Below are 23,655 nucleotides of genomic sequence, written 5' to 3'. Positions count from 1 at the left end.
CAAGCTAATCATCCAAACACATTCCATATACCATATATGAACTATCCCAATCATCATCCATGACCTGTAACACCAGAATCATCAAATTCGATTCATACTCCAAGGCTCTGCAGATCGGGCTCCATGGCTTTGCTCAGGTGAATTCAGATTGTTCCAAGCATCCAAACATGTTCCATAAGGTCCATTGAAGCTGTCCAGATCAAGAAACAACACCTGGAACCTCTCTTTTGCAGAATTCAATTCTCAGTTTTGCCATTTTTCAAGGTAAGTGCTTTGAACTTCAAACTCCATCATACATGCATCATAAATGAAAAATTGAGTTTCCATCTTGTTTCTGCACTATCACTGATCATTAACCCTCAATCAATTTCATAATTCATCAATCATACACAATTTCAGATTGAATCATAGAATTAGGGTTCTTCACGATTTCCAGAAAATTGATGATCGTAGAGTGAAAATAAATGAAATTAAAGATCACCATCATGTTCCTTGTAAAAAAACGAGTGAGATAGACTATCTACTCGATCAAAACAATTCAGTTTCAAAGATTTTCAAAATCAAATGGGGATGGTGTTCTTGGCGCCATTTTCTGTTCAGAAAATTCAAATGTTCGTTTTTTAAATATAATTAAATGAGTGTGTTATGATAACAAGCTGCGCGCGCAGCTCAGTTGGCAAGTGTTTTGGTTGGTGACCTCAAGGTCACGAGTTCAAGTCCCTATGGGACCAAACCCTTCTTTTTATCACTTATTTTCTTTGGTTTTTTACACAACTTCATTTAATTAATTAACCAATCAAATCAATTCATTTTTACTTCATTTTTTGTACACTTCTCATTTAATATACATATTTTATGAATATCCAAAAAAATCACAAAAATAATATTTATTTAATACATTTTTATTAGGTTTAAAATGACATATTTTTAAGTGTTTTTTAATACTTTAAATATTGTTTTTCATTTGATTTTTCAAAACCTAATCACTTGTAAATATTTTGTGATCAAACCCTAATCACTCAGGTCTTAATTAGGTATAAGCTTTGCCTTTATCTTAATTAAGTTGACTCTTTTGTCAAAATTTCAAACTGTTTTCAAAACGATCAAAGCTTTTCAAACGACGAAACCTCGCGTTTTTTTAACAAAACAATCAACCATGTTTTAGAAAATAAAACATGGGCCTCCCTCAAGGTATAAGTCCCAAGCCCTATTGTAAATATACATTTACATAGCCATGAATAAACTCAATGGGCCTCTCCCCGAGTATAAGTCCCAACTCCCGTGTACATAACCTTGTTTGACAAGCCGTTCATCCTTAAAGGTATATTTCCTTCATAAACTCCCATGTACACTCCCACTTTGTCATATATGTGTACTTGTTCATATACTTGTTCATGTTTGTTCATATACTTGTTCATACTTGTTCATATGCTTGTTCATGTTATATATGTCTGTTCAACTTAGTACAACACTAGGTTCCCCATAGCCTCTTATTGGGCTTCGTGCAAAGAATCTCCCTAGTTTAGGTTAGGACATAGAGTATGGTTTCCCGGTGAAATTTCTCTAAGAGCTCAAACCAACTATACCATGCCTCCTCTTGGACTTCATACAAACGACTTGTCCCTCCCATAGCCTCCTCTTGGGCTAACAATGCAAGGACCCTCGGATAGCCTCCTCTTGGGCTTCGTACAAGGATCACGGGCTTCTTATAAGCATCCCCATAATCCAAATCCAATACCCTAGGAGATTAGACATATATCATCTCTATGATAGGAGTATCTCTTATATATCATCACAAACAATTAAAACTCAACTTTTTTACCACAAGGCTGGCTTATCAAAATTTTTTGTCACAAGGCTGGCTTATCAAAAGTTTTTGCCACAAGGCTGGCTTATCAAAACTTTTTGCCACAAGGCTGACTTATCAAAAATTTTTTGCCACAAGGTTGGCTAATCAAACTTGTTTTTGCCACAAGGCTGGCTAAACAAAAATCATGTTTATCATTCTAAGCACCATAAGTGGCACATCCCAGGTCTTATAATGAAAAGATTTAAACAAAAATCAAACAGATGTATGTGATGATATAGATTAGATACATCGATCATTTAGATGACATTTGTCTCTTATCCTTTGCTTCCACTAGCATAAGTGGGAACTACGATTGCACTGACTTTCTCAACATCCCTTTGAGAATACGTAGGCACAAGGTCGTATCCTTGGCGAGCAAAACTTCTATCTCCCTCAAACCACTCAAACCTTAGCACCCGTAGACCCCAAGCTACAAATGCTCTGATTCCCTATAAGGGATATGTATGCAGAAGTTTGCAATGAACTTTGCGAGCATAATCAAACAAACACCTTAGATCCCACCTATCTCACAACAGAAAACCTCCCCAATAGCATAGCAAGAAATAAACAGACAAACATAACAAAGAAACCTATAGAGTACTATAGATACGTAGGGTGCTAATACCTTCCCTTCGTATAACCAACCCTCTTACCCAAGATCTCTCCCCCACTTTTGCATTGCTTTTAATTTTGTGTTATTTACTTTGCATATCTTTTAAGGTTATTGCAACCCTTTCCCTTTTCCTGTCTTGGAAACAATAAAAAGTTTGGTCGTGACAAAAAACAAAAATCATTTTCTTGATCACTCGAGCCCAAAGAACGCATCCGGTGTCTCATCCCGATTTTTCACGCGACACCCACATTCCACTACCGGGGAGACCCCCTTCCGAATGACGTACGGAAAGGAGGCCGTGATCCCCGTCGAAATACATGTGCCCTCGAGACGCATCGAAGAGCCACTCGAGACAGAGGGCAACACCGAGGCAATCAGGGAAGAGCTCGACCTGGTCGAAGAAATTCGCATTGGGGCCGCTCTACGCGAAGCTTCACTTAAACAAAAAATCGCCCTAAGACATGACCCTAAGGTCATTAAACGGGAATTTAAAATAGACATCCTAGTACTAAAAAGAAACCACAAAGATTCCCGAGAAGGCAAATTGGCCGCGAATTGGGAAGGCCCCTATCGTGTCCAGGCAAGGACAGAAAACGGGGCATACTACTTAGAGAATTTGCAAGGAGAAGAGCTCGCTCGACCTTGAAACGCTGAAAAACTTAAACAGTATTACAGTTAGAAACACAGGTGCGGCATGGTACGCGCCGAGCACCTATAAATATTACAATACGACAGAAGCCTGCTCTATTAATTGAACAGACTCCTTGTCCTTCGTGGGGCCCAAATACCGAGCATCCCCGTCGTAAACAAGTACCATGATGGCAGAACGCCCCGCTCGCGAAGGGACTGTTCACGCCATGAGCCCCGGAGCTCAATACAACGAAATCCGAGACTCACCATATGCCAGGCACACGTCCCCGGCAATCGACCACAAATCCACACACTGGGCGATCAATACGTTATAAGTCGAGCAAATCTTCATAAAATGCAACCTAAATACACAAAGGAACAACAACGGTGTTTTATTCATCCATTCATGAGAAATTACAAAACAAACAATTGAAAAGAAAACACTTCATTCCTCCCGAATTGCAAATTCCTCCGAGTGAACTTACTGATACCAATCTTCATCCCACTCGGTCTCGGAACCATCCGCGATAATCACGACTCTCACACCAGTCTCCCGATCACGAGCATCTGAACTCAAAAAACCACTAGAGCGAGAAGTAGAGTCGGTCGAAGCCTGTTCTTTTCCTTCACATTTTTCACTCCACGGGAACACGAGGTTGAGGATACCTTCTTCTTGTTAGCTCCACCCATCCCTGCGAGAAATGAAGAAAGAGAGGTCCATAAGACCTCCTTTTATATGGGAAGAAGGGGAACAACAATATCGGGAAGCGAACAAAGCCTTAAAGAGAAAATACGTTGGGAACCAATAAACACGTTTCCCAAAAAACGCATGCGCACAAGTTTCAAAGAAAACAAAACATAAGCGTTAAAAACTAAGTACGTTAACTAAAAACGGGCAAAAAACCCGCAAATGTGCCCAACTACGGCCATCTAGGCCAAGCTAGTTAATGTGCATACAAGATTAAAATGGGGGGCATACCCCCCAGAAATAACAACATTTCAAAATACGGGCGCGCAGGCCCCACACTTAGACACAAAAAGAAAATCTTCAAACACCTTCCTCGACTGGGACCTCCTCGGCTTCTTGCGTCACGGGCTCCTCACCAAAGGCCGGAGAAACAATCTGGTCACCCTCCACACGATGGTAAGGCCCGGTACCTTCAACCACCAACTCCACCCCTGGATTCTTTAATTTAAGCTGGGCCACAGTGGAGTGGTAGGTATCCTCGGCAGCCGCCACACAATCGCTCCCCAAGAATCTGATACGTTGAATCAATTCTGCCCGGGTTAAAAGAGCCCTCTCCTCTTCCGACTCATCCTCAGCAGGAGTCTGAGAACGACGAAGAGACGCCTCTTTAACCGAGGAAGACAGCATTGCTCCATACAGAGTCCTAGAGAGCAAGGTGTATTGACCTTGCATGTCCACCAGAGCACCTTCCTTTTTGCTCAGCCGAGCCTTCACAACATCCAGTTCTTCACCCTGTTCCTTCAGCAGCTGGTCCTTCTCCTCCAAGGCAGAGGCCTTCATCCTAACTTGCTCCTAAAGCAACCTCGCGGCCTCCGTTGACAAAGGTGCAGAACGGGCATAAAGAGTGGCCATCTCCAGAAGCCGGACCATAGCCGAAGCATCCTGCACAAGGAACCTCTGACGAACAGAAGGCTCCAAACCCTCAATGAGCAGAGATTCAGCACGCTGAATAGTCAAGGAAGGTCCACCTTCGAAGAATCTGGGCTGGAGAAAGCACGAAGGAAGGGTGAAGATATCAACAGTCTCTTCCTGGGTAAGATCCACGGCTTCAGTCCTCTGGCGCTTGCGGCGGACCAAGGCGTCCGGATCAGGCTGTGGGCGGAGGGGAGAAGGAAGCACCGTAACTGGCCTCAAAGATTCATCTTGATCGGAATTCCTCAGGGGGGGAACCAGCAACACCAGCAGAGGAGAAGGAAGCACCCGAACCCGCAACCGGGGACCTTTACACAACTGCCAACCGAGGACCGACACTTTTCTTAACAATCCCTTTCAACTTGTTGGCTTGCCTAAGCATCCGGTCATGACGGGCACGATCCATTGACTCTGATAAAAGAAAAAGAAAAAACGTGAGAAATCTGCCCCTCATAAAACCATTGAGAAAGGAAGCTACTAAAACAACAGAGCTAAAATAAAAGACGGAACAAAATAAAAAGGGTGGTACCCAAATAAGAAAACGCTCCCTCATCGGTACCCCCAACTAGAAGCTCCTTAATACTAATCACCCCAGGCTCTCTAATCGGCTCCCCGTCATCGCCAGTGACCGGTATCCCCGAGCGGTCCACTTTGGCAATGATGGGAAAACCCTGCACGAACCGCTGAAGAGCAGCATAATCCCTTCGAGAATCATCGTCCAGATCAGAAAGCCTGGTGATGTATTGGTCGGTCCCATATCTGAAGTGGTCCCGCGACCAGAAAAACCTAAACTTATATCGACGAGAGGTGATGGGTGTTGCACCCCAAAATTTGCCTATTTATTTATACCCAATCGGCTTTCATATCACATTCATGTGCATATCTCATATAAGTCATTCATTACATTCATCCATATCACAGTTAATATTCAAGAGAAGTGACAGAAGAGCTCTTATTAAGAAAACCCCTTGGTTCAGAAGAAAGGATCTGAAGTCTGATTATAGAGGATCATTTCCATCAGCATACTCCTAAAGTCAGGGTTCCATTCTCTCCAAGTCAAAGCTCAGGTTAAAAGAAACAAATTTCAGGTTCATCAGGGTTTTCAAATTGGGGTTTTTGACCAAAGTCAACCTTGTTGACTTTTTGGTCAAAATTTAATCAAGAAATGATTGTGGATATGAAAATGCGGTTGCCTTGAAGAAATGTCACTCACGGAAGTTTCTTTAGTTGAAAACTGAAGGAGGATCGGATTGGAAACTGAGTAATCGGGAAATTCATCTAGAATCGGGAGAATTCAGGAAAGTTGACTTTTGGGTCAAATTCAAGGTCAACTGTCAAATATTGACTTTTGGTGGAAAATCAGTCAAAGAAAGTCAAAGGAATAAATAAAATCAAGAAACATTCAAAATTTCCATTTTGGGAATGGTAGTTGAAATGTGAAGTGCCAAAAATAGAAAGAAAAAACACTTAGAAAATATTTGAGGATTTGGAAAATAGTCGAGCAGCTGACTTTGAGCCTAATTTACATGTGGATACAAGCCTCAAATCAAAACAAGCTCAACACCAAAAATGTCAATCTCATGGCCCTCTACAATGTTGTAGTTGGGAGTTTTTCCATATGACATATGGATTGAGAGTTATTGAAGGGAGAAGTTGGCAAAATCTCACTGTATACGAGGCAAAAAGCTGGGCAAGTTCTCTGGGCAGCAGTAGGCAATTGATCAAGCACATGGCGTGCCACTTTCAAGATGAGTTCTAGAGAGTTATAATCATTTCATGAACTCAAGTTTGGTATCAAAACACTCTCCCCCATGTCCTTTATCCAATAAACTAGGGACCTTGGGTTTTTGTTAAGTGGTTGTCAAGATAAATGGTCTTAAAGTCATAACCTTGCCAAGATACTCATGACCAAAGACAAGGGCCAGGATCTAAGGCACAGGCGAGGCATTCTGTCAAACACGTGGCATGCTGAATCTAAGGCAAATTTTAGAGAAACGCGGGGATTCTTTTGGGCTACTTCTAGTGTGAACATGTTATAGCCTATGTCCTCTACCCAACAAGACAAAAATCATGAAATTCGGGTTTGCGTGGAACCAGATACAAGCCATTAAAGTAGCGCCCTAGCCAAGGCACGTGTTGACAAGGGCACGATCATAACCCCAGGGCACGCGCGCAGGACCTTGGTTGTGATGACCCCAGGAGTTCATAGCTATTTTTCTCACACTCATAAGCGTTTTCTCAAGACACTTTCAACATCAAACCTTCCCAGTTCCATACCCTCTTTAATTTGAGCATAAGTTTGAAACGAATAGTGGCTCATGGAAAGAAATATAGACACACAAAGTCAGCATAGCAAGCATTCAGTTGGGCAAGGTTTATTTGGAGTTGTTGCAACACGTATAGTAGTGGCATCAGTATGTTTCTCATTTTGGCCATGCAAGGTACTGCAAATGTGAAAGCACCAAAGAAGCTTACCATGAGTGTTACAAACTTGCTCATTAAGTTTGCTCATTGAGTTTAAAATAATACTCTACACAACACTCTACCATGAACCATACACCACCATATAAATATCAAAATCACCTCACATTTCTCGGCCCCTTTTCATTTTTTCTCAGTTTCAAAAACTCTCACTATCATCTCTCTCGTCCTCGTGCTCTATTTTTTCTCTCAATTTCACACACCATAACAACTTCTTTAACAACCATAACCGTATCAAGTTCTCACCTTCATCTTCACCATCTCCATCAACCTTCAACCATGACATAACCGCAACAAAACTTCAACCTTCAACACTCACCAACCACAAAGCTTCAAGATCTTCCATTGCTACTCCTCAAGCTTCAACAACACTCATCCTCTTCACGCTACCATCACCATCACCTTCCTCACGACACAATCATTATCATCATCGCTTCCAAGATACAAGATCTTCATTGAATCTGAGTTCGTTTTCTCGCAAGAATACGCATAGCAAGGCCTTCGCATTCGTCATCATCAAAGAACAAAGGAAGCGATCATCTTCACAAATCTTGATCAATATCTCTCCAAGTAAGTGACTCTCTCCATTGCTTTAGAAGCATATAGGCCTGGAACCCGTCATCAGGGATTGGGTTAGGATTTAGACCGCCATGTTTGCATCGAAGTTGTTGCATATTCATTGAGCATGTATTCTGTTTGCGTGATATGGACCTCTTATGAGTGTATGGATTGCGTGTTTGAGTTTCTTGCAATATGAGGATTATTTTGGTACCTATTTTGTGTGCCTTAGAGTAGATCTTGAATGTTAGGGTTTACATTATTTGGTTTGGTTTGAATGATAGAGAAAGTATTGATGAAAACTAATGTTGGATTTGAGGTCAGCATAAAAAATCGAGTAGAGACATATCGTTCTTTTTCATTTCTGGAAAATTAGTGAAGTCTCCGCCGCAAGTGAGGCCGGAGAAGACGACCGGAGGGTATCTCCGGCGTCTGCATGTTTTTTATATCTTTTTCCTCCGTCGCTGATGTGGCACGACGCCATTGGTTTTTCTCCCTTTTCTTTTTTTCGTTTTTGTCCTTATTAGTATGATTGGTTCATTATGTGTTGCGTTGTGATTGGCTGTGCATCTTTTTTTGTCTTTTTCTGATTAAATGAAGGTTGACCGGTTGATACATTGTTATGGCCTATATGTCACGTTTCACACAATAACCATAGTCTGAGTGTTAACACACATGCTGAATTAATAAAGATGTAATAAAATGGAATAAGAAAACAGTATGGGCCATGCTTTGATACAGGGCCTTGTGCCACTTCTAATACTCGCACCCCCTCTTAATCAGGCCCATATGCCATTTGTAAAGAACTCAGCTCGGTTGTTAATTACTTCAACACCCCCTGGCTAGGCAGAGTTGCATTTTTGTTTAAGCTTGTTTTCCCTCTAGTTTTTGATTGGTAAATCATTTTCTTATGAATGAAAAATAAATAAAAATATGTCTTAAATAGAATAATGTGTGTAGAAATTTTTGATATTTTTGTTAGATTTTTAAAACTTAGTTTGTTGTTTTAATAAATCATTTTCTTTAGTGTGTTCATTGTGTTTTTTAGTTTGATCGGTTTTGCAAATTAATTTTGTTTAATACCTTAGGAGTAGAATTTAATTGCCATTTTTTGTGTGATATCAGTAGACTCATATACCATATTGTGTGAAAAAAATAAAAGTCTAATTCTATGTTTTGGTTAGGTTTTCATTAGATTTTCTATACCCGATTTATGTACGTTCCCAAACGGATAACCATGTGAATTTGACCTATAATTTGCTTTGCCTTTATGCAATTGACATAGTTTCTTTTTGTACATATAAGTAGGGATGTTTAGAGGTCCTAAGACCTGGAGTTGAATTTTTTAAGTCATGTTTTCTTATTTTACTCGATTTTTCTTTCTTACATGTAAATAACTTGCTTTTGATTAACGATTGTATCGTAACTTGTCCAAATGACCTATAATTTGGTATGAAACTTTGTGACTTGATTCCATGATTGTTTAGACATCTATTAGAGGTTATTAGCTACTGACTTCCATCATTTGATTTCATTTTTCTAAACTTCATTCACCATTTGAACTTACTAACTAGTTTTGACCTAGTTTTGTCTAGTTTTTGTTAGAACTTTGTGTTGCTTCAAGCTAGTTGACTAACATAGATTGGTATGAGGTATTAGACCTATAAATGAACTAATTGCTACTGACTTTAAGCTTTGTTCACGTTTTCATTTGCTTTTTGTTTCGATTAATGGATGTTTGTTCGCTAATTGTTAAGTGACGATTTATGCGATACTTTGGTAACTCTTTGTGAATATTTTCGTATAGTGCCATATGGCTTTTGTGTTTGATTTAGGACACTTATTTCCTTGGTTTGCTACTGCCCTAGGGCTCTCTTCTCATCTTGTTGGAGTTGTAACTCCATTCTTTTGCCATGTTCCCTTAGACTCTTCCTTCTTTGTTAAGAGGAATTGAGATAGGTTAGGATAGTTATCCTTGACCTTAGGGCCATTAGACTTAGATTAGAATAACTTAGATTAGAGAATAGGTTAGTTCCCTTGTTCATTCTTTTTCTTTTCAACTTTAAAACATTAATAAATAAAGAGGCGAATCACATTAAGAAAGTGATAGAGAAATGAGTGGGATTCATTCCCTAATCTGTTTCTCAATCACTTAGTGGCATAGAAATGAGTGGGATTCATTCCGTAATCTGTTTCTCGGTCACTATTTAATGGGAGAGAAATGAGTGGGATTCATTCTCTAATCTGTTTCTCAAACATTAAATTAATGGGATAGAAATGAGTGGGATTCATTCCCTAATCTGTTTCTTGAACATTATATAATGGGATAGAAGTGAGTGGGATTCATTCCCTAATCTGCTTCTCGATCATTATACATTGTATGTGATTCTAATCGCAAAGTAATTTCCCTTAAAAAATACCTAACCAAAAACATTTAAAACACTTAATAAAGGCTCGAATTAAAACAAAGTGATGAAGTGGTGCGAAACCTTGTATTGGGTTTTGTTCATCATGTAGTTACATAAAAAACACAAACCCAAGTTCATTTTCTTTTGCCTTGTTAGGCGCTTAAGAACAAGTTATGTCCTTTCCAAAACTAGGCGTATAAGTCTCCAAAGGTCGAGCATCGTGGATTGTGACCTTAACCGCTGTTCAACTAAAAAACACAAAACAAATGGAAACTATGGAGTCGAACTACGGTCGTTCTGATTCCTGAAAAGGATACGTAGGCATTGGGTCGCGGGGCCTAAGCGAACACACTTGTAAATAATTCCTTCTTTTCCCCGTATTTCTTTTGCATTCATTCGCATTTAGGTTTAGACATTAGATACACCCTTTAGATAGAAACAAACATAGGTGGATACCATCGAGTACGATGGGCGTGAGGGGTGCTAGCACCTTCCCCTTGCGTAACCGACTCCCGTGCCCTGTTCTCTGGTCGAAAGACCTTGTTCTTATTCCGAGTTAGGTTTTCTGATATTCCTTTCCCGCGATGGGATAAATATATTAGTGGCGACTCTGATTCCATTTTTCGCGGTAGCGACAGCTGGCGACTCTGCTGGGGACGTTGCTAGACCTGTGCTGGTCCGTTCTTAGCGAGTCGATCCTAGCCTTTGTTTGTTTGTTTATTGGGTGTTTCTTTGTTTGTTTGTTTATTTGTTTACATGTTGTATATATGCTTGCATATCATGTTTATTTTCCGCTTGCATATCATGCATTTGGACTATATTATGGGTCCCCGTGGGGGCCACATATTTTTCTGCCTTGTTTTGCAGGTTGACACATAGGATACCTAGGATAGAGTGGATAGTCATGACGCCAACAGAATGTCAGGTTCTGTTGATTGCGAGCATGAGACCCACGACCAGTCGAGACTCGAATGGGATACCGTTGTTGGCATGTATTTGCAACAATGATGGTGTTTCAGGAGAGTTGTTAACGCTGGAGACCTTTTTGACCTACCTTGACCTAGATTCACCTGTGAGTGGGGTGGGATATTCATGACAGGTACCGTTGGTGACTGTTCTATTCTGTTGGTGACTATGGTTCTTATGGGTTTGTGGTATCTATGCCAGACTTTTGATCCTGCAACATCTGATCTGGTTGAGAAGCAACATACACTTCTCTTATATGGGGAGGATCTTTCATTGCATCATACTCATCATAGCATGTTTAATTTCAAAAAAAGGAAAAAAAAGAAGAAAGAAAAAAAAGAAAAAAAGAAAAAAAATAAAAAAGAAAAAAGAAAAAAGAGAAAAGAGATTAACATTCATATGCATGCCATTTTTCAGGTATCCAAAGTCAACACTTCTCATCAAGAATGGCTAACAGTGTGACCGTCAGCAAAAAGACTACGAAGCATACCTTCTCTTGCAGTTTCTACCGTGAGGATATAACACCTTTGGTTCGATTGAGCACCCGAGTTACTGGGCAAATTTTGGATGAATTCAGAAAGACTTATGGCCACATTCTGCTTATGTTAACTACTCGTATTGATGAGTGGGGTCTTTACACTCTTCTTCAGTTTTATGATTCTGAGCGCGCTGCTTTACCTTTCAAGATTACCAACTAGCCCCTACCCTCGAAGAGTATGCACACATTCTTCAAATCAAAGTTCAACATAAGGTTCCTTTTGTGTGTGCACCTGAGAAGCCCAAAATGGATCGCATTGCTGATGCCCTTTATTTGAGCATGAAAGACGTTAAGGATAACTGGAAGCCCAATGGTGGGACCCATGGATTCTATGTGAAATTTCTGATGAGGGAAGCTGAAGCCCTTGCTGATAAGGAAAAGTGGAAAGAATTCAATGCTCTCCTGGCTGTCATGATCTATGGATTAGTGATGTTCCCGAATATTCCAAATTTTGTTGATCTCACTGCCATTTGTCTCTTCATGGATCAAAATCCTGTACCCACTCTATTGGCCGACACTTATTATGCCATCCATTCTAGGTACGGAAAAAAAGGATCAGTTGGGGGTTGTTTGCCAATACTGTACGAATGGTTTTCTTCACATTTGCCTAAAAGCGGAGCATTTGTCACTACAAGAGATTCACAGAAGTGGCCCCAAAGGATTATGGGACTTACTGCAAATGATATTGGTTGGTATCACCTCCGAACGGACATCGAGCAAGTTATAACCAGATGTGGAAGTTTTGGCAATGTTCCTCTCATAGGGACAAAAGGAGTTATCAACTGTAATCCGAAGCTAGCACTGCGCCAGTTGGGTTTTGTACTGAAGGACAAGCCTTTGGATAAAGAGATATTTGAGTCTGTTTTGAAAAAGGAACCGATCCAGAAGGTTTGGAGAAAGTAAGGAGTGCGTGGAACAAAATTCATACAGAAGACCGAACTACCCTGGGGGAAAGAATGCTATTGCTAAGAAAGCTTATACTGAATGGGTTGAAGAAAGAGTTAAGGAGCGCCTGCTACCTTTCCCGAAGGTTAGCCCTCTATATGAACAACCACCTGAGATTTTAACTGCCATTGTACCAGCTGAGGAGTACAACCAAGTACATGTGGAGAATATCAGGTTGCGAGAAAAAGGGGAAGACGCTAAAATAAAGTACTTCTTGGTGGATCAGAAAAGGGCTGAATTAGCACATGAGGTTAAAATGCTGAAAGGAGGATCTTCCAGAGTTCAAAAAAGGGCTAGAACTGAAAAGGGTGAAAGAGCTACCACTGTTCGTATTGAGGACCATCAAAGGGTTATAGAAGAAGCGGTGAAGAAAGCAGAAGAAAAACTCAAGCGAGAGTACAGAGAAGATTTGAGGGCTCACAAGCTCAGAGTAGAGAAAGAGGCTAGGGCCGAAGTAAAGAGTTTGAAAAAGAAGCTTGAAGAGGAAACCACTCAGAGGGTAGCAATCAAGAAGAAGTTTGAAGAGGAAATTACTCAAAGCATGGCCGTGGAGACACAACTTAAAGGTAGTCATCTCCATTCCGCTCGACTAACAGAAGAGAATGCAAAGCTCAGAAACCAGATAGCAGAAATGGAAAGTACATCTGAAAAGAATACCCTCCCTGATTGCAAAGGATGTGAGAGCTTGGTGGCCCACTGTGATATGTTAGATGGGCAGTTGTTTCGCAAAGATGTGGTGATTCAAAGTTTTGTCAAAGGAAGAGATCGAGAAGTGACTAAGAAGATGTTTGATGAAACTAAGAAGTGGAGCGACGAGCACTTTAAACAAGGAGGACCTTTGTTTTACACCAAGATGGATTAGTGTTTGAGCTTGTATTTCATGACCACCACCAGGCTTGTTGGATGGGGTCCTTTATCTTTTCTGTTGTTTGAACTATCTTGTCAATGTATGGGTATGCCCAAACTCAAAAAGAGATTATTAATGAAATTTGAGTCTTTTTGTTTCCTCTTGATGCTTATCTTTTGTCACATTGTTAAACATTCTTGATTAATATTAAATATTTTGGATACTCTGAAAATGGCACCTCACATCATATGCAAACATGCACCTCATGCACATCATGCACAAACAGGTACATCAGATGGTGTTCTTATCTGACTGATCAGGTTTTCTCTTTCAGCAATTGCACCTCCGCCTACACATCGCTACTACACAAGGGCTAATCACTCACTGCAAATGGATCAGTTAAGGGACGATCTTATCCAGATGAGAACTCAGGTTACTGCTCAGATGGCTCAGTTCATGGAAGTCATGCAAAACATGGCTGATCGCCAAGAAGAACTCAGAATCAGGATGGACACAGTTGCTCAGGTTGTCGCGGACCCCCCGCAAAGAAATCCTGCTGATATTCGTGTCAATGGTGAACCTGTGATCGGAGGACCTGGTGTAATTCCTCCAGCTGCTAATCAAGGTAATCCCCGTGGGCCTCCCCAGCCTACCCTTGAAGGACAGACTACACAACAAATCAGAAGGGCCGCTGCTATCCCCGTGTTGGAAGAGGACCGACACGAGGACTTGTTTCCTGAAAGTGAATGGGGATTTCCGCATGATGCTGGAAGAATGTTTAGAGGTCTGGAGGAAAGGATGAGGGCAATGGAAGGCCAAGGATTGGGTATGGATATCAATGACTTGGGTTTAGTTCCTGGCGTCCGTGTGCCACCGAAATTCAAGGTACCCGACTTCGAGAAATACAAGGGGAATACTTGTCCTAAGACACATGTCCGAGCTTACTATCGCAAAATGCATGTGTACTCTGAGGATGAAGGATTGTTGATGCACTTCTTCCAAGATAGCCTGACTGGGGCGTCCTTGGAATGGTATATGAGATTGGAGAGAGCTAATATCCGAAGTTGGAGGGACCTGGTTGATGCTTTCATAAAGCAGTATCAGTATAATGTTGACATGGCACCAAATCGCACTCAGTTACAGAATCTATCCCAGAAAGCTAATGAGTCCTTCAAAGAATATGCACAGAAATGGCGCGAGTTGGCAGCTAGAGTCCAGCCACCTATGTTGGAAAGAGAAATGATGGATCTGTTCACCAACACTCTGGAGGGCCAATACTACTCCGCCTGCTCTGCATCCTCAAGTTTTGCCGAGTTGGTTATGATTGGTGAGCGAATTGAAAGTGGGATTAAGGCTGGTAGAATTCAGAATCCGAATGCTGCTAGTTCCTCCTCTGGGGTTGTTGGAAAGAAACCTTATAACGGGTTTGCCAAGAAAAGAGAGGGTGAGATGAGCGCTGCTTATTATGGTAAAGGCAAAAGCGAGGCTCATCAACAAGTGGCCGCCGTGACTATACCGAATGTTCCATTTCAGCAACATCAGCAACGAGGGTATACTCCGCGCCAGTATCAACCAAAGGCACCTGAGAGAACTTTTGACCCGATCCCGATGACATATGCACAAGTATTGCCATACCTCCTCGACTTGAAGTTGGTACAATTGAGAACTCTAGCAACTCCTGCTAAGTTGCCTCCTAATTGGGATGCTAATGCAAGGTGTGAATTCCACTCTGGAGCACCTGGGCATAACATTGAAAACTGCAAAGCATTGAAGTATCAGGTTCAAAATCTTCTCGACTCCAAGGCCATTGAGTTCACTCCTACTCCAGGGCCTAATGTTGTTCAAAATCCCATGCCCCCTCATGGGTCTCATGCTGCAAACGCCCTCGATTGTGTTGAAGACACTCGTTTGGTTAAGGACGTGACTGAGTTAGGCTCTCTGTTGCCTTTACTGAAAGTAGAATTACTGAGAATGGGTCTATATGCTGGTTGTGGAGAATTGTGTAATGATTGCATGGCCACTTCCTCAGTTTGTGATAAAGTGAAAAATGGTATTCGACAGTTGATAGATAGTGGGTATCTACAGTTTGAGCGCGTACGACGGCCCGAGGTATTTGAGAATGAAATTAATGTGGCATCCATCCCCTACACTCCTGCTAAGATCCCAATTCCTGCTAGAGCACCTCCTTTGGTTATTACATCACCTGGTCCCGTTCCGTATACTAGTGAAAAGGCAATCCCATGGAACTACGGTGGAGAGGTTTTTTACCAAGGGGCCAAGTTTGAACTTAGGACACCAGTTGAGAAAGAAGACGTCGACAATGTCGTGGGAGTTGGAAGAATGACAAGGAGTGGCCGTATTCTCAATCCTCCTCAGAATGTCCACAAAGACAATACAGAAGCTCTAGCTCAAGCAAAAGGAGTGACAGAAGATACTATGGACCAGGGGCAAAGTTCTAATTCTGAGGACACTGTGGCCAAAGAGATGGAAGAATTCCTCAAGATCATCAAGAAGAGTGAGTATAAAGTGGTTGACCAGCTGAGTCAAACTCAATCTAAGATCTCGATCTTACAGTTGCTCTTATGCTCCGAGACACATCGAAATGCTTTATTGAGACTCCTAGGCACTGCCTTTGTCCCTCCTGAGATCTCAGTAAATCAGCTTGAAGGGGTGGTGTCTAATATCAATGCTGGAAATGGATTAGGATTCACTGATGCAGATTTGCCTTCTGAAGGTAGAAAACACAATAGATCTTTGCACATATCTGTGGAGTGCAAGGGGACTATGCTATCTCGTGTTCTTGTTGATAATGGATCTTCTTTGAATGTGTTACCAAAGTCGTCTTTGATGAGGCTAGACTATTCTGGTGTTGAGATAAGGCCAAGCGAATTAACTGTGTGAGCCTTTGATGGCTCAAAGAGGTCGGTGTTTGGGGAGGTTGATTTACCAGTGATGATAGGTCCTCAACTCTTCACTATTACTTTCTTTGTGATGGATATCCACCCGGCTTACAGTTGTCTCCTGGGGCGTCCATGGATCCATGCTGTTGGGGCCGTGACTTCCACATTGCATCAGAAACTCAAATTTGCCACTCAAGGGAAGATAGTCAAAATATGTGGGGAGGAAGAGCATGTGGTAAGCCATCTTGCGTCTTTCAAATATATTGATGTGGAAGGGGAGGTCCACGAAACACCTTGTCAAGCGTTTGAGGCTGTCCAGACTATCAAGATCCCTTATGTTGAAAAGAAGAAGTTGGAGGCTCCTATGTCTTCACTAAAGGAGGCTAGAGCTGTGGTTGAATCTGGTCATCCTGAAGGATGGGGCCGAGTCTTGGATTTGCCAATCAAGCAGGATAAATGTGGGATTGGATATCAGTTGGGTCAGAGTTCATCTAATGAGGCCTCCAAGAAGCCCGGAACCTTCGTTCCGATCAAGTTCTCTAGTGCTGGCATCGTCAAGGACCATATTTGTGCTGCTGCTGATGATATGGATAGTGATTATGACATTGAAGAATGGATCAAGCCAGGTGTCCCGGGACAGAAGCTTCTCAACTGGTCATCTGAAGACATCATCTCAATTGCTCTTGATCAAAAGTAATACTGTTTGTTTTTGTTTATCATGCAATAATTCCTGTGTTCTGCCCAAGACACAGTGAACATATGTAGGGCCTCATTTGTTGTTTTTCAATGTTAAAATCATTAATAAAAGGACGTTTTTGCATTCAAATATTTTGTTCCCTGTCTTTCGTTTTTACTTTTATATTTATAATTAATCAAAAAAAATGGCAACGTTTCTTATTCATCATCATCCCTCCATTCTAAAATAAAGCATAAATCATAATCCATGCAGATCCACTTCTCCTCCAGATTCTATTGACAACGATCTTGCTATGCCTCGTTATGACTTCGACAACCCTATCTACGCCGCTGAAGAAGGGGATGAAGAAGATTGTGAATTGCCTGATGAGTTAGCCAGATTGTTGAAACAAGAAGAGAAAGTGATCGAGCCACATCAAGAGCCTATTGAGACGGTGAATCTTGGCACCGAATAGACGAGAAGGGAAGTTAAAATAGGGGCTTCTTTGAATGAGAATGTGAAAGAAAAGTTGATTGGAATGTTGAAGGAGTATTCTGATATCTTCGCATGGTCTTACGAAGATATGCCTGGATTAGATACTGATATTGTTGTGCACAGGCTACCCCTTAAAGAAAATTCTCCGCCCGTCAAACAGAAACTCAGGAGAACACGTCCTGATATGTCCAAGAAAATCCAAGAAGAGGTTCAGAAGCAGTTTGATGCAGGTTTTCTTGCTGTAACAGTTTACCCACCATGGGTCGCCAACATTGTACCTGTACCTAAGAAAGATGGGAAGGTACGAATGTGTGTCGACTATCGAGATCTGAATAGGGCGAGCCCGAAGGATGATTTTCCGCTTCCTCACATTGATGTATTGGTAGATAATACTGCTCAGTTCTCAGTTTTCTCCTTCATGGACGGTTTTTCTGGTTACAATCAAATAAAGATGGCGCCCGAGGATATGGAAAAGACAACATTCATTACGCCTTGGGGCACCTTTTGTTACAAGGTCATGCCGTTTGGATTGAAGAATGCTGGGGCAACCTATCAAAGAGCTATGGTGACTTTGTTTCACGACATGATTCATAAAGAGATTGAGGTCTATGTGGACGACATGATTGCAAAGTCCCATACTGAAGAAGAGCACCTGGTCCATCTGAAGAAATTGTTTGAAAGGTTAAGAAAGTTCAGGTTAAGGTTGAATCCCAATAAATGCACTTTCGGAGTGAGATCAGGGAAGTTCCTTGGTTTCATCGTAAGTGAAAGGGGTATTGAGGTCGATCCCGCCAAGGTAAAAGCTATACAAGAGATGCCAGAGCCGAGGACTGAGAAGCAGGTTCGTGGGTTCCTGGGAAGGTTGAATTATATTGCAAGGTTCATCTCACACCTTACCGCCACGTGTGAACCTATCTTCAATTTATTGAGAAAGAACCAGGCAATAGAGTGGGATGACAATTGTCAAAAGGCATTTGATAAGGTTAAAGAGTATTTGCAAGAGCCTCCAATCCTCATGCCTCCAGTGGAAAGTAGACCTTTGATTATGTACCTGACGGTCCTCGAGAATTCAATGGGGTGTGTGCTGGGTCAGCATGACGAGTCCGGTCGAAAAGAGCACGCAATTTATTACCTTAGCAAAAAGTTTACCGATTGTGAATCAAGATACTCACTACTCGAGAAAACTTGCTGTGCTTTGGCATGGGCTGCTCGCCGACTGAGACAGTATATGTTGACTCACACCACTTTATTGATTTCAAAGATGGACCCAATCAAATATATATTTGAGAAACCGGCATTGACAGGGAGGATTGCCCGTTGGCAAATGATCTTGACAGAATATGACATACAATACACTACTCAGAAGGCCATTAAAAGTAGTGTAATTGCTGATTATCTTGCACATCAACCTGTGGACGATTACCAGTCTATGTACTTTGAGTTTCCTGATGAAGATATAATGTGCGTGGCAGAAACTTCCAAAAGTCAAGATCAAGAGGAAGGACCTGAACCAGGGGCGCGATGGACGCTCGTGTTCGATGGTGCTTCTAATGTAATGGGTAATGGTATTGGGGCTGTGCTTACTTCTCCGACAGGTTTTCACATTCCATTCACGGCCAAGATTTGTTTTGATTGTACTAATAATGTGGCTGAATACGAGGCTTGCATATATGGTATTGAGGCCGCCATTGATTTGAGGATTAAAAATCTTTCAGTTTATGGAGATTCCGCTTTGGTGATTAGCCAGATTAACGGAGATTGGGAAACACGCCACCCCAATTTGATTCCTTATAGAGAACATGTTGTGAAACTGGCTCAATACTTCGATGAGATCACCTTTGATCATATCCCTCGAGAGGAAAATCATTTGGCTGATGCCTTGGCCACCTTGGCATCCATGTTCAAAGTCAAATGGGATAATGAGGCGCCCTCAATCGTGATCAAAAGGTTGGATGAGCCTGCATTCTGTGGCGTCATTGATAATGTGCCTGATGAGAAACCATGGTTTTATGACATTAAGAAATTTCTGGAGACCCAAGAGTATCCTGAGGGTGCTTCCCTCACGGATAGGAAAACTCTGAAGAGACTATCTGCCAAGTTCTTCATTGCTGGAGGTGTGTTGTACAAAAGGAATTTTGATTCTGTGTTGCTCAGATGCGTGGATAGACACGAAGCAGCAAAGATCATGCAAGAGGTGCATGAAGGATCCTTTGGTACACATGCTGGTGGACATACCATGGCTAGGAAAATATTGAGAGCAGGTTATTATTGGTCTACCTTGGAACATGATTGTTTCAACCATGTGGTGGTATGTTACAAATGTCAAGTGTATGCAGATAAGGTTCATGTGCCTCCGGTTCCTCTGAATGTGTTGACATCTCCTTGGCCGTTTGCTATGTGGGGCATCGATATGATTGGGGAAATTAAGCCCACCGCCTCTAACAGACATCGCTTCATCCTTGTTGCTATTGACTACTTCACCAAGTGGGTTGAAGCTGCGTCTTATGTCTCCAAGCAAGTAGTGACTCGCTTCATCAAGCACCATATAATTTGTCGTTATGGGGTGCCTGAGAGAATTATCACTGATAATGGATCCAACCTCAATAATAAGATGATGAAGGAATTATGCGAGAATTTCAAGATTACGCATCATAACTCCTCCCCGTATCGGCCAAAGATGAACGGCGCAGTTGAAGCGGCCAATAAGAATATCAAGAAGATTGTGCAAAAGATGGTGGTCACTTATAAGGATTGGCATGAGATGTTGCCCTTTGCTCTACATGGTTATCGTACCTCGGTGCGTACTTCCACAGGGGCAACTCCCTTCTCATTAGTATATGGCATGGAAGCGATTCTTCCGGTTGAGGTTGAGATTCCTTCATTAAGGGTATTAACAGATGTGAAGCTCAGTGAAGCTGATTGGGTTCAGACCAGGTTTGATCAACTGAACCTCATTGATGAAAAGAGACTAGCGGCCATGTGTCATGGGCAAGCCTATCAAAAGAAGATGAAGAGAGCCTTCGACAAGAAGATTCGACCTCGACACTTTCAGGTTGGTGACCTTGTGCTCAAGAAGATCCTGCCTATTCACAACGATCCTAGGGGAAAGTGGACTCCGAATTACGAAGGGCCTTATGTTGTAAAGAAAGTCTTCTCAGGTGGCGCCATGATCCTCTCAACTATGGATGGCGAAGACTTCCCACTTCCCGTGAATGCCGACGCAGTTAAAAAATACTTCGCATAAACCTGATCAGAAATAAAAATAAAAGAAAAGGAAAAGATCAGGAAAAAGAATGAAAAAGAAATAAAGTACACCCGCTAAGTTGAAAACCCGAAAGGGCGACTTAGGCAAAAAAGGGGTCCTGGTGGATTGAAAACCCGAAAGGGCGGTCCAGGCAAAAGGGGGACAAAAAGCGAACGACTACGTCGTGCATTGGATCCTCGAGCATAGTTAGTCACTACAATTGGAGGACTCAGAAGGGTAAAAGATCAATTCATTCATCCTCTTCGGAAAGTAAAGCAGAAGGAATATTGAAGATCTGCGAGGCATAGCGAGATTGGAACTCAGTGGGATCTGTTCTTACGTTGCCATGTTTGTCAATGCTATTTGTTTTCCTTTTTGGTGGCCCACCTCCTTAAGGAGGCCGCTTCCCGATGTACTCGCCTATGTTAGGCATTTATTTCTTCATTAATAAAAAGATATTTCACTCAATTTTTTTGTTTTTTTACACCATTTTACTTTTACCGTTTTGTTTACAAAAACGTCCAATTATTTTGGTAAGCATTGCATTTCTAACATCGAAGTCCTACAAAAAGAACATGATCTAAAACAGATAGAATTGCTTAAAAATTTTGAGTACGTGGGATGGTGGATGAGGTAAAGCCATCGTACCTGGGGCATATTTGCTTGATTTGTTTTGCAGGAATCTCCAATCATTCAGCACAGTCGGATGCCGGTACCTACGCTTCAAGAAGTATCATCCAAACATCTCTGTCGATATGGAACCCAAAGGTCTCCTTTCCCACAAATACCGGAGTTTATTTCTCTAGGGAACTCTCATCCAAGGCTCAAATGCTCCGCAGTGTTGATTAGATTCCCTTATTCTTCGACAAAGATGTGGAAGTTCAAAAAAGGGAGGTGCAATCTTCAAAGTTTCCAAACAAGATGACGATACGGCCCCTCTGGTGTAAGTTCTCCCCTACAGAAGTGACATACTGGGGGTCGTCCAAGAAACCATCTGGTGGCCTTACAAAGTCAAGAAAGCAAAAAGAATCCCCACAGAGTTCTTCAAACAAAAGGGCCCTCTCCGATGTTCATTCATCCTCTCTTGCATATAGTAATCATCGCATTCACATTGCATCTACAAAAAGCGTAGCATTTCCATGAACATGGAGCATTACGCCATGAAAAAATTCAAACATGCATCAATGCATAAGCCAAGTTTGTATGTGCTCTAAAGGCACAAGATAATGTATTCCCAGAAGAAGTCTTGTCCTCTTCCTCCAAGGTGGATTGAATGCAAAGTTAGTCCTCGTTAAGATCGTGTTTCATTGGTCAGTTTTCCACTTGCCGTGTTCAATAAAGTCTAACTAAGGTTAACACCTCCTTTTTCTAAAGTCTAACTAAGGTTAGCACCTCCTTTTTCTAAAGTCTAACTAAGGTTAGCACCTCCTTTTTTCCAAAGTCTAACTAAGGTTAGTACCTTCTTTTTCTAAAGTCTAGCTACGGTTAGCACCCTCTTTTCAAAGTCTAACTAAGGTTAGCAATTTGGTTGAGTCGTCTAAGGATGGTTCTTCCTTGTGGAGTCACGATACGGTTGTGTTTTCTTTTCAAAGTCTAACTAAGGTTAGCAATTTGGTTGAGTCGTCTAAGGATGGTTCTGCCTTGTGGAGTCACGCTACGGTTGTGTCTTCTTTTCAAAGTCTAACTAACGTTAGCAATTTGGTTGAGTCGTCTAAGGATGGTTCTTCCTTGTGGAGTCACGCTACGGTTGTGTCTTCTTTTTAAAGTCTAACTAAGGTTAGCAATTTGGTTGAGTCGTCTAAGGATGATTCTTCCTTGTGGAGTCACGCTACGGTGGTGTCGCCTCTTCTTCAAGTCTAACTACGGTTAGCACTCTCCTTTTCAAGTCTATCTAAGGATAGCAATTTTTTCAAAGTCTAACTAAGGTTAGCAACTTGTCTGGTCCACCTTTGATACTATTCAACACCTTTGCTTTACCACAGAATGCAAATTTTGATGGTACTTTCGGGTATTCAATCCACTTACACCTCTCATGTCCAGAACTTGTATCGTTTGTGCATTCAGGTATAAGAAGATTGAATAGGGGCAGCTGTTGCACCCCAAAATTTGCCCATTTATTTATACCCAATCGGCTTTCATATCACATTCATGTGCATATCTCATATAAGTCATTCATTACATTCATCCATATCACAGTTAATGTTCAAGAGAAGTGACAGAAGAGCTCTTATTAAGAAAACCCCTTGGTTCAGAAGAAAGGATCTGAAGTCTGATTATAGAGGATCATTTCCATCAGCATACTCCTAAAGTCAGGGTTCCATTCTCTCCAAGTCAAAGCTCAGGTTAAAAGAAACAAATTTCAGGTTCATCAGGGTTTTCAAATTGGGGTTTTTGACCAAAGTCAACCTTGTTGACTTTTTGGTAAAAATTTAATCAAGAAATGATTGTGGATATGAAAATGCGGTTGCCTTGAAGAAATGTCACTCACGGAAGTTTCTTTGGTTGAAAACTGAAGGAGGATCGGATTGGAAACTGAGTAATCGGGAAATTCATCTGGAATCGGGAGAATTCAGGAAAGTTGACTTTTGGGTCAAATTCAAGGTCAACTGTCAAATATTGACTTTTGGTGGAAAATCAGTCAAAGAAAGTCAAAGGAATAAATAAAATCAAGAAACATTCAAAATTTCCATTTTGGGAATGGTAGTTGAAATGTGAAGTGCCAAAAATAGAAAGAAAAAACACTTAGAAAATATTTGAGGATTTGGAAAATAGTCGAGCAGCTGACTTTGAGCCTAATTTACATGTGGGTACAAGCCTCAAATCAAAACAAGCTCAACACCAAAAA

The 23,655-nt window shown here is 41.5% G+C and overlaps 1 protein-coding gene across 1 annotated transcript; it reads left to right on the top strand.

Annotated features, from left to right (window-relative positions):
- The first annotated feature begins 13,189 nt into the window (after positions 1–13,189).
- Positions 13,190–16,396, top strand: LOC131659539 (uncharacterized). Its single transcript, XM_058928715.1, has 2 exons — positions 13,190–13,394; positions 13,830–16,396. Exons 1-2 carry the CDS (start codon positions 13,190–13,192, stop codon positions 16,394–16,396), a joined length of 2,772 nt encoding a protein of 923 aa, XP_058784698.1.
- The last annotated feature ends 7,259 nt before the right edge of the window (positions 16,397–23,655 follow it).

The sequence above is a fragment of the Vicia villosa genome, linkage group LG3 (genome assembly GCF_029867415.1).
Source record: "Vicia villosa cultivar HV-30 ecotype Madison, WI linkage group LG3, Vvil1.0, whole genome shotgun sequence".
NCBI lineage: Eukaryota > Viridiplantae > Streptophyta > Magnoliopsida > Fabales > Fabaceae > Vicia > Vicia villosa.
This window is presented reverse-complemented; position numbering and strand designations above follow the sequence as displayed.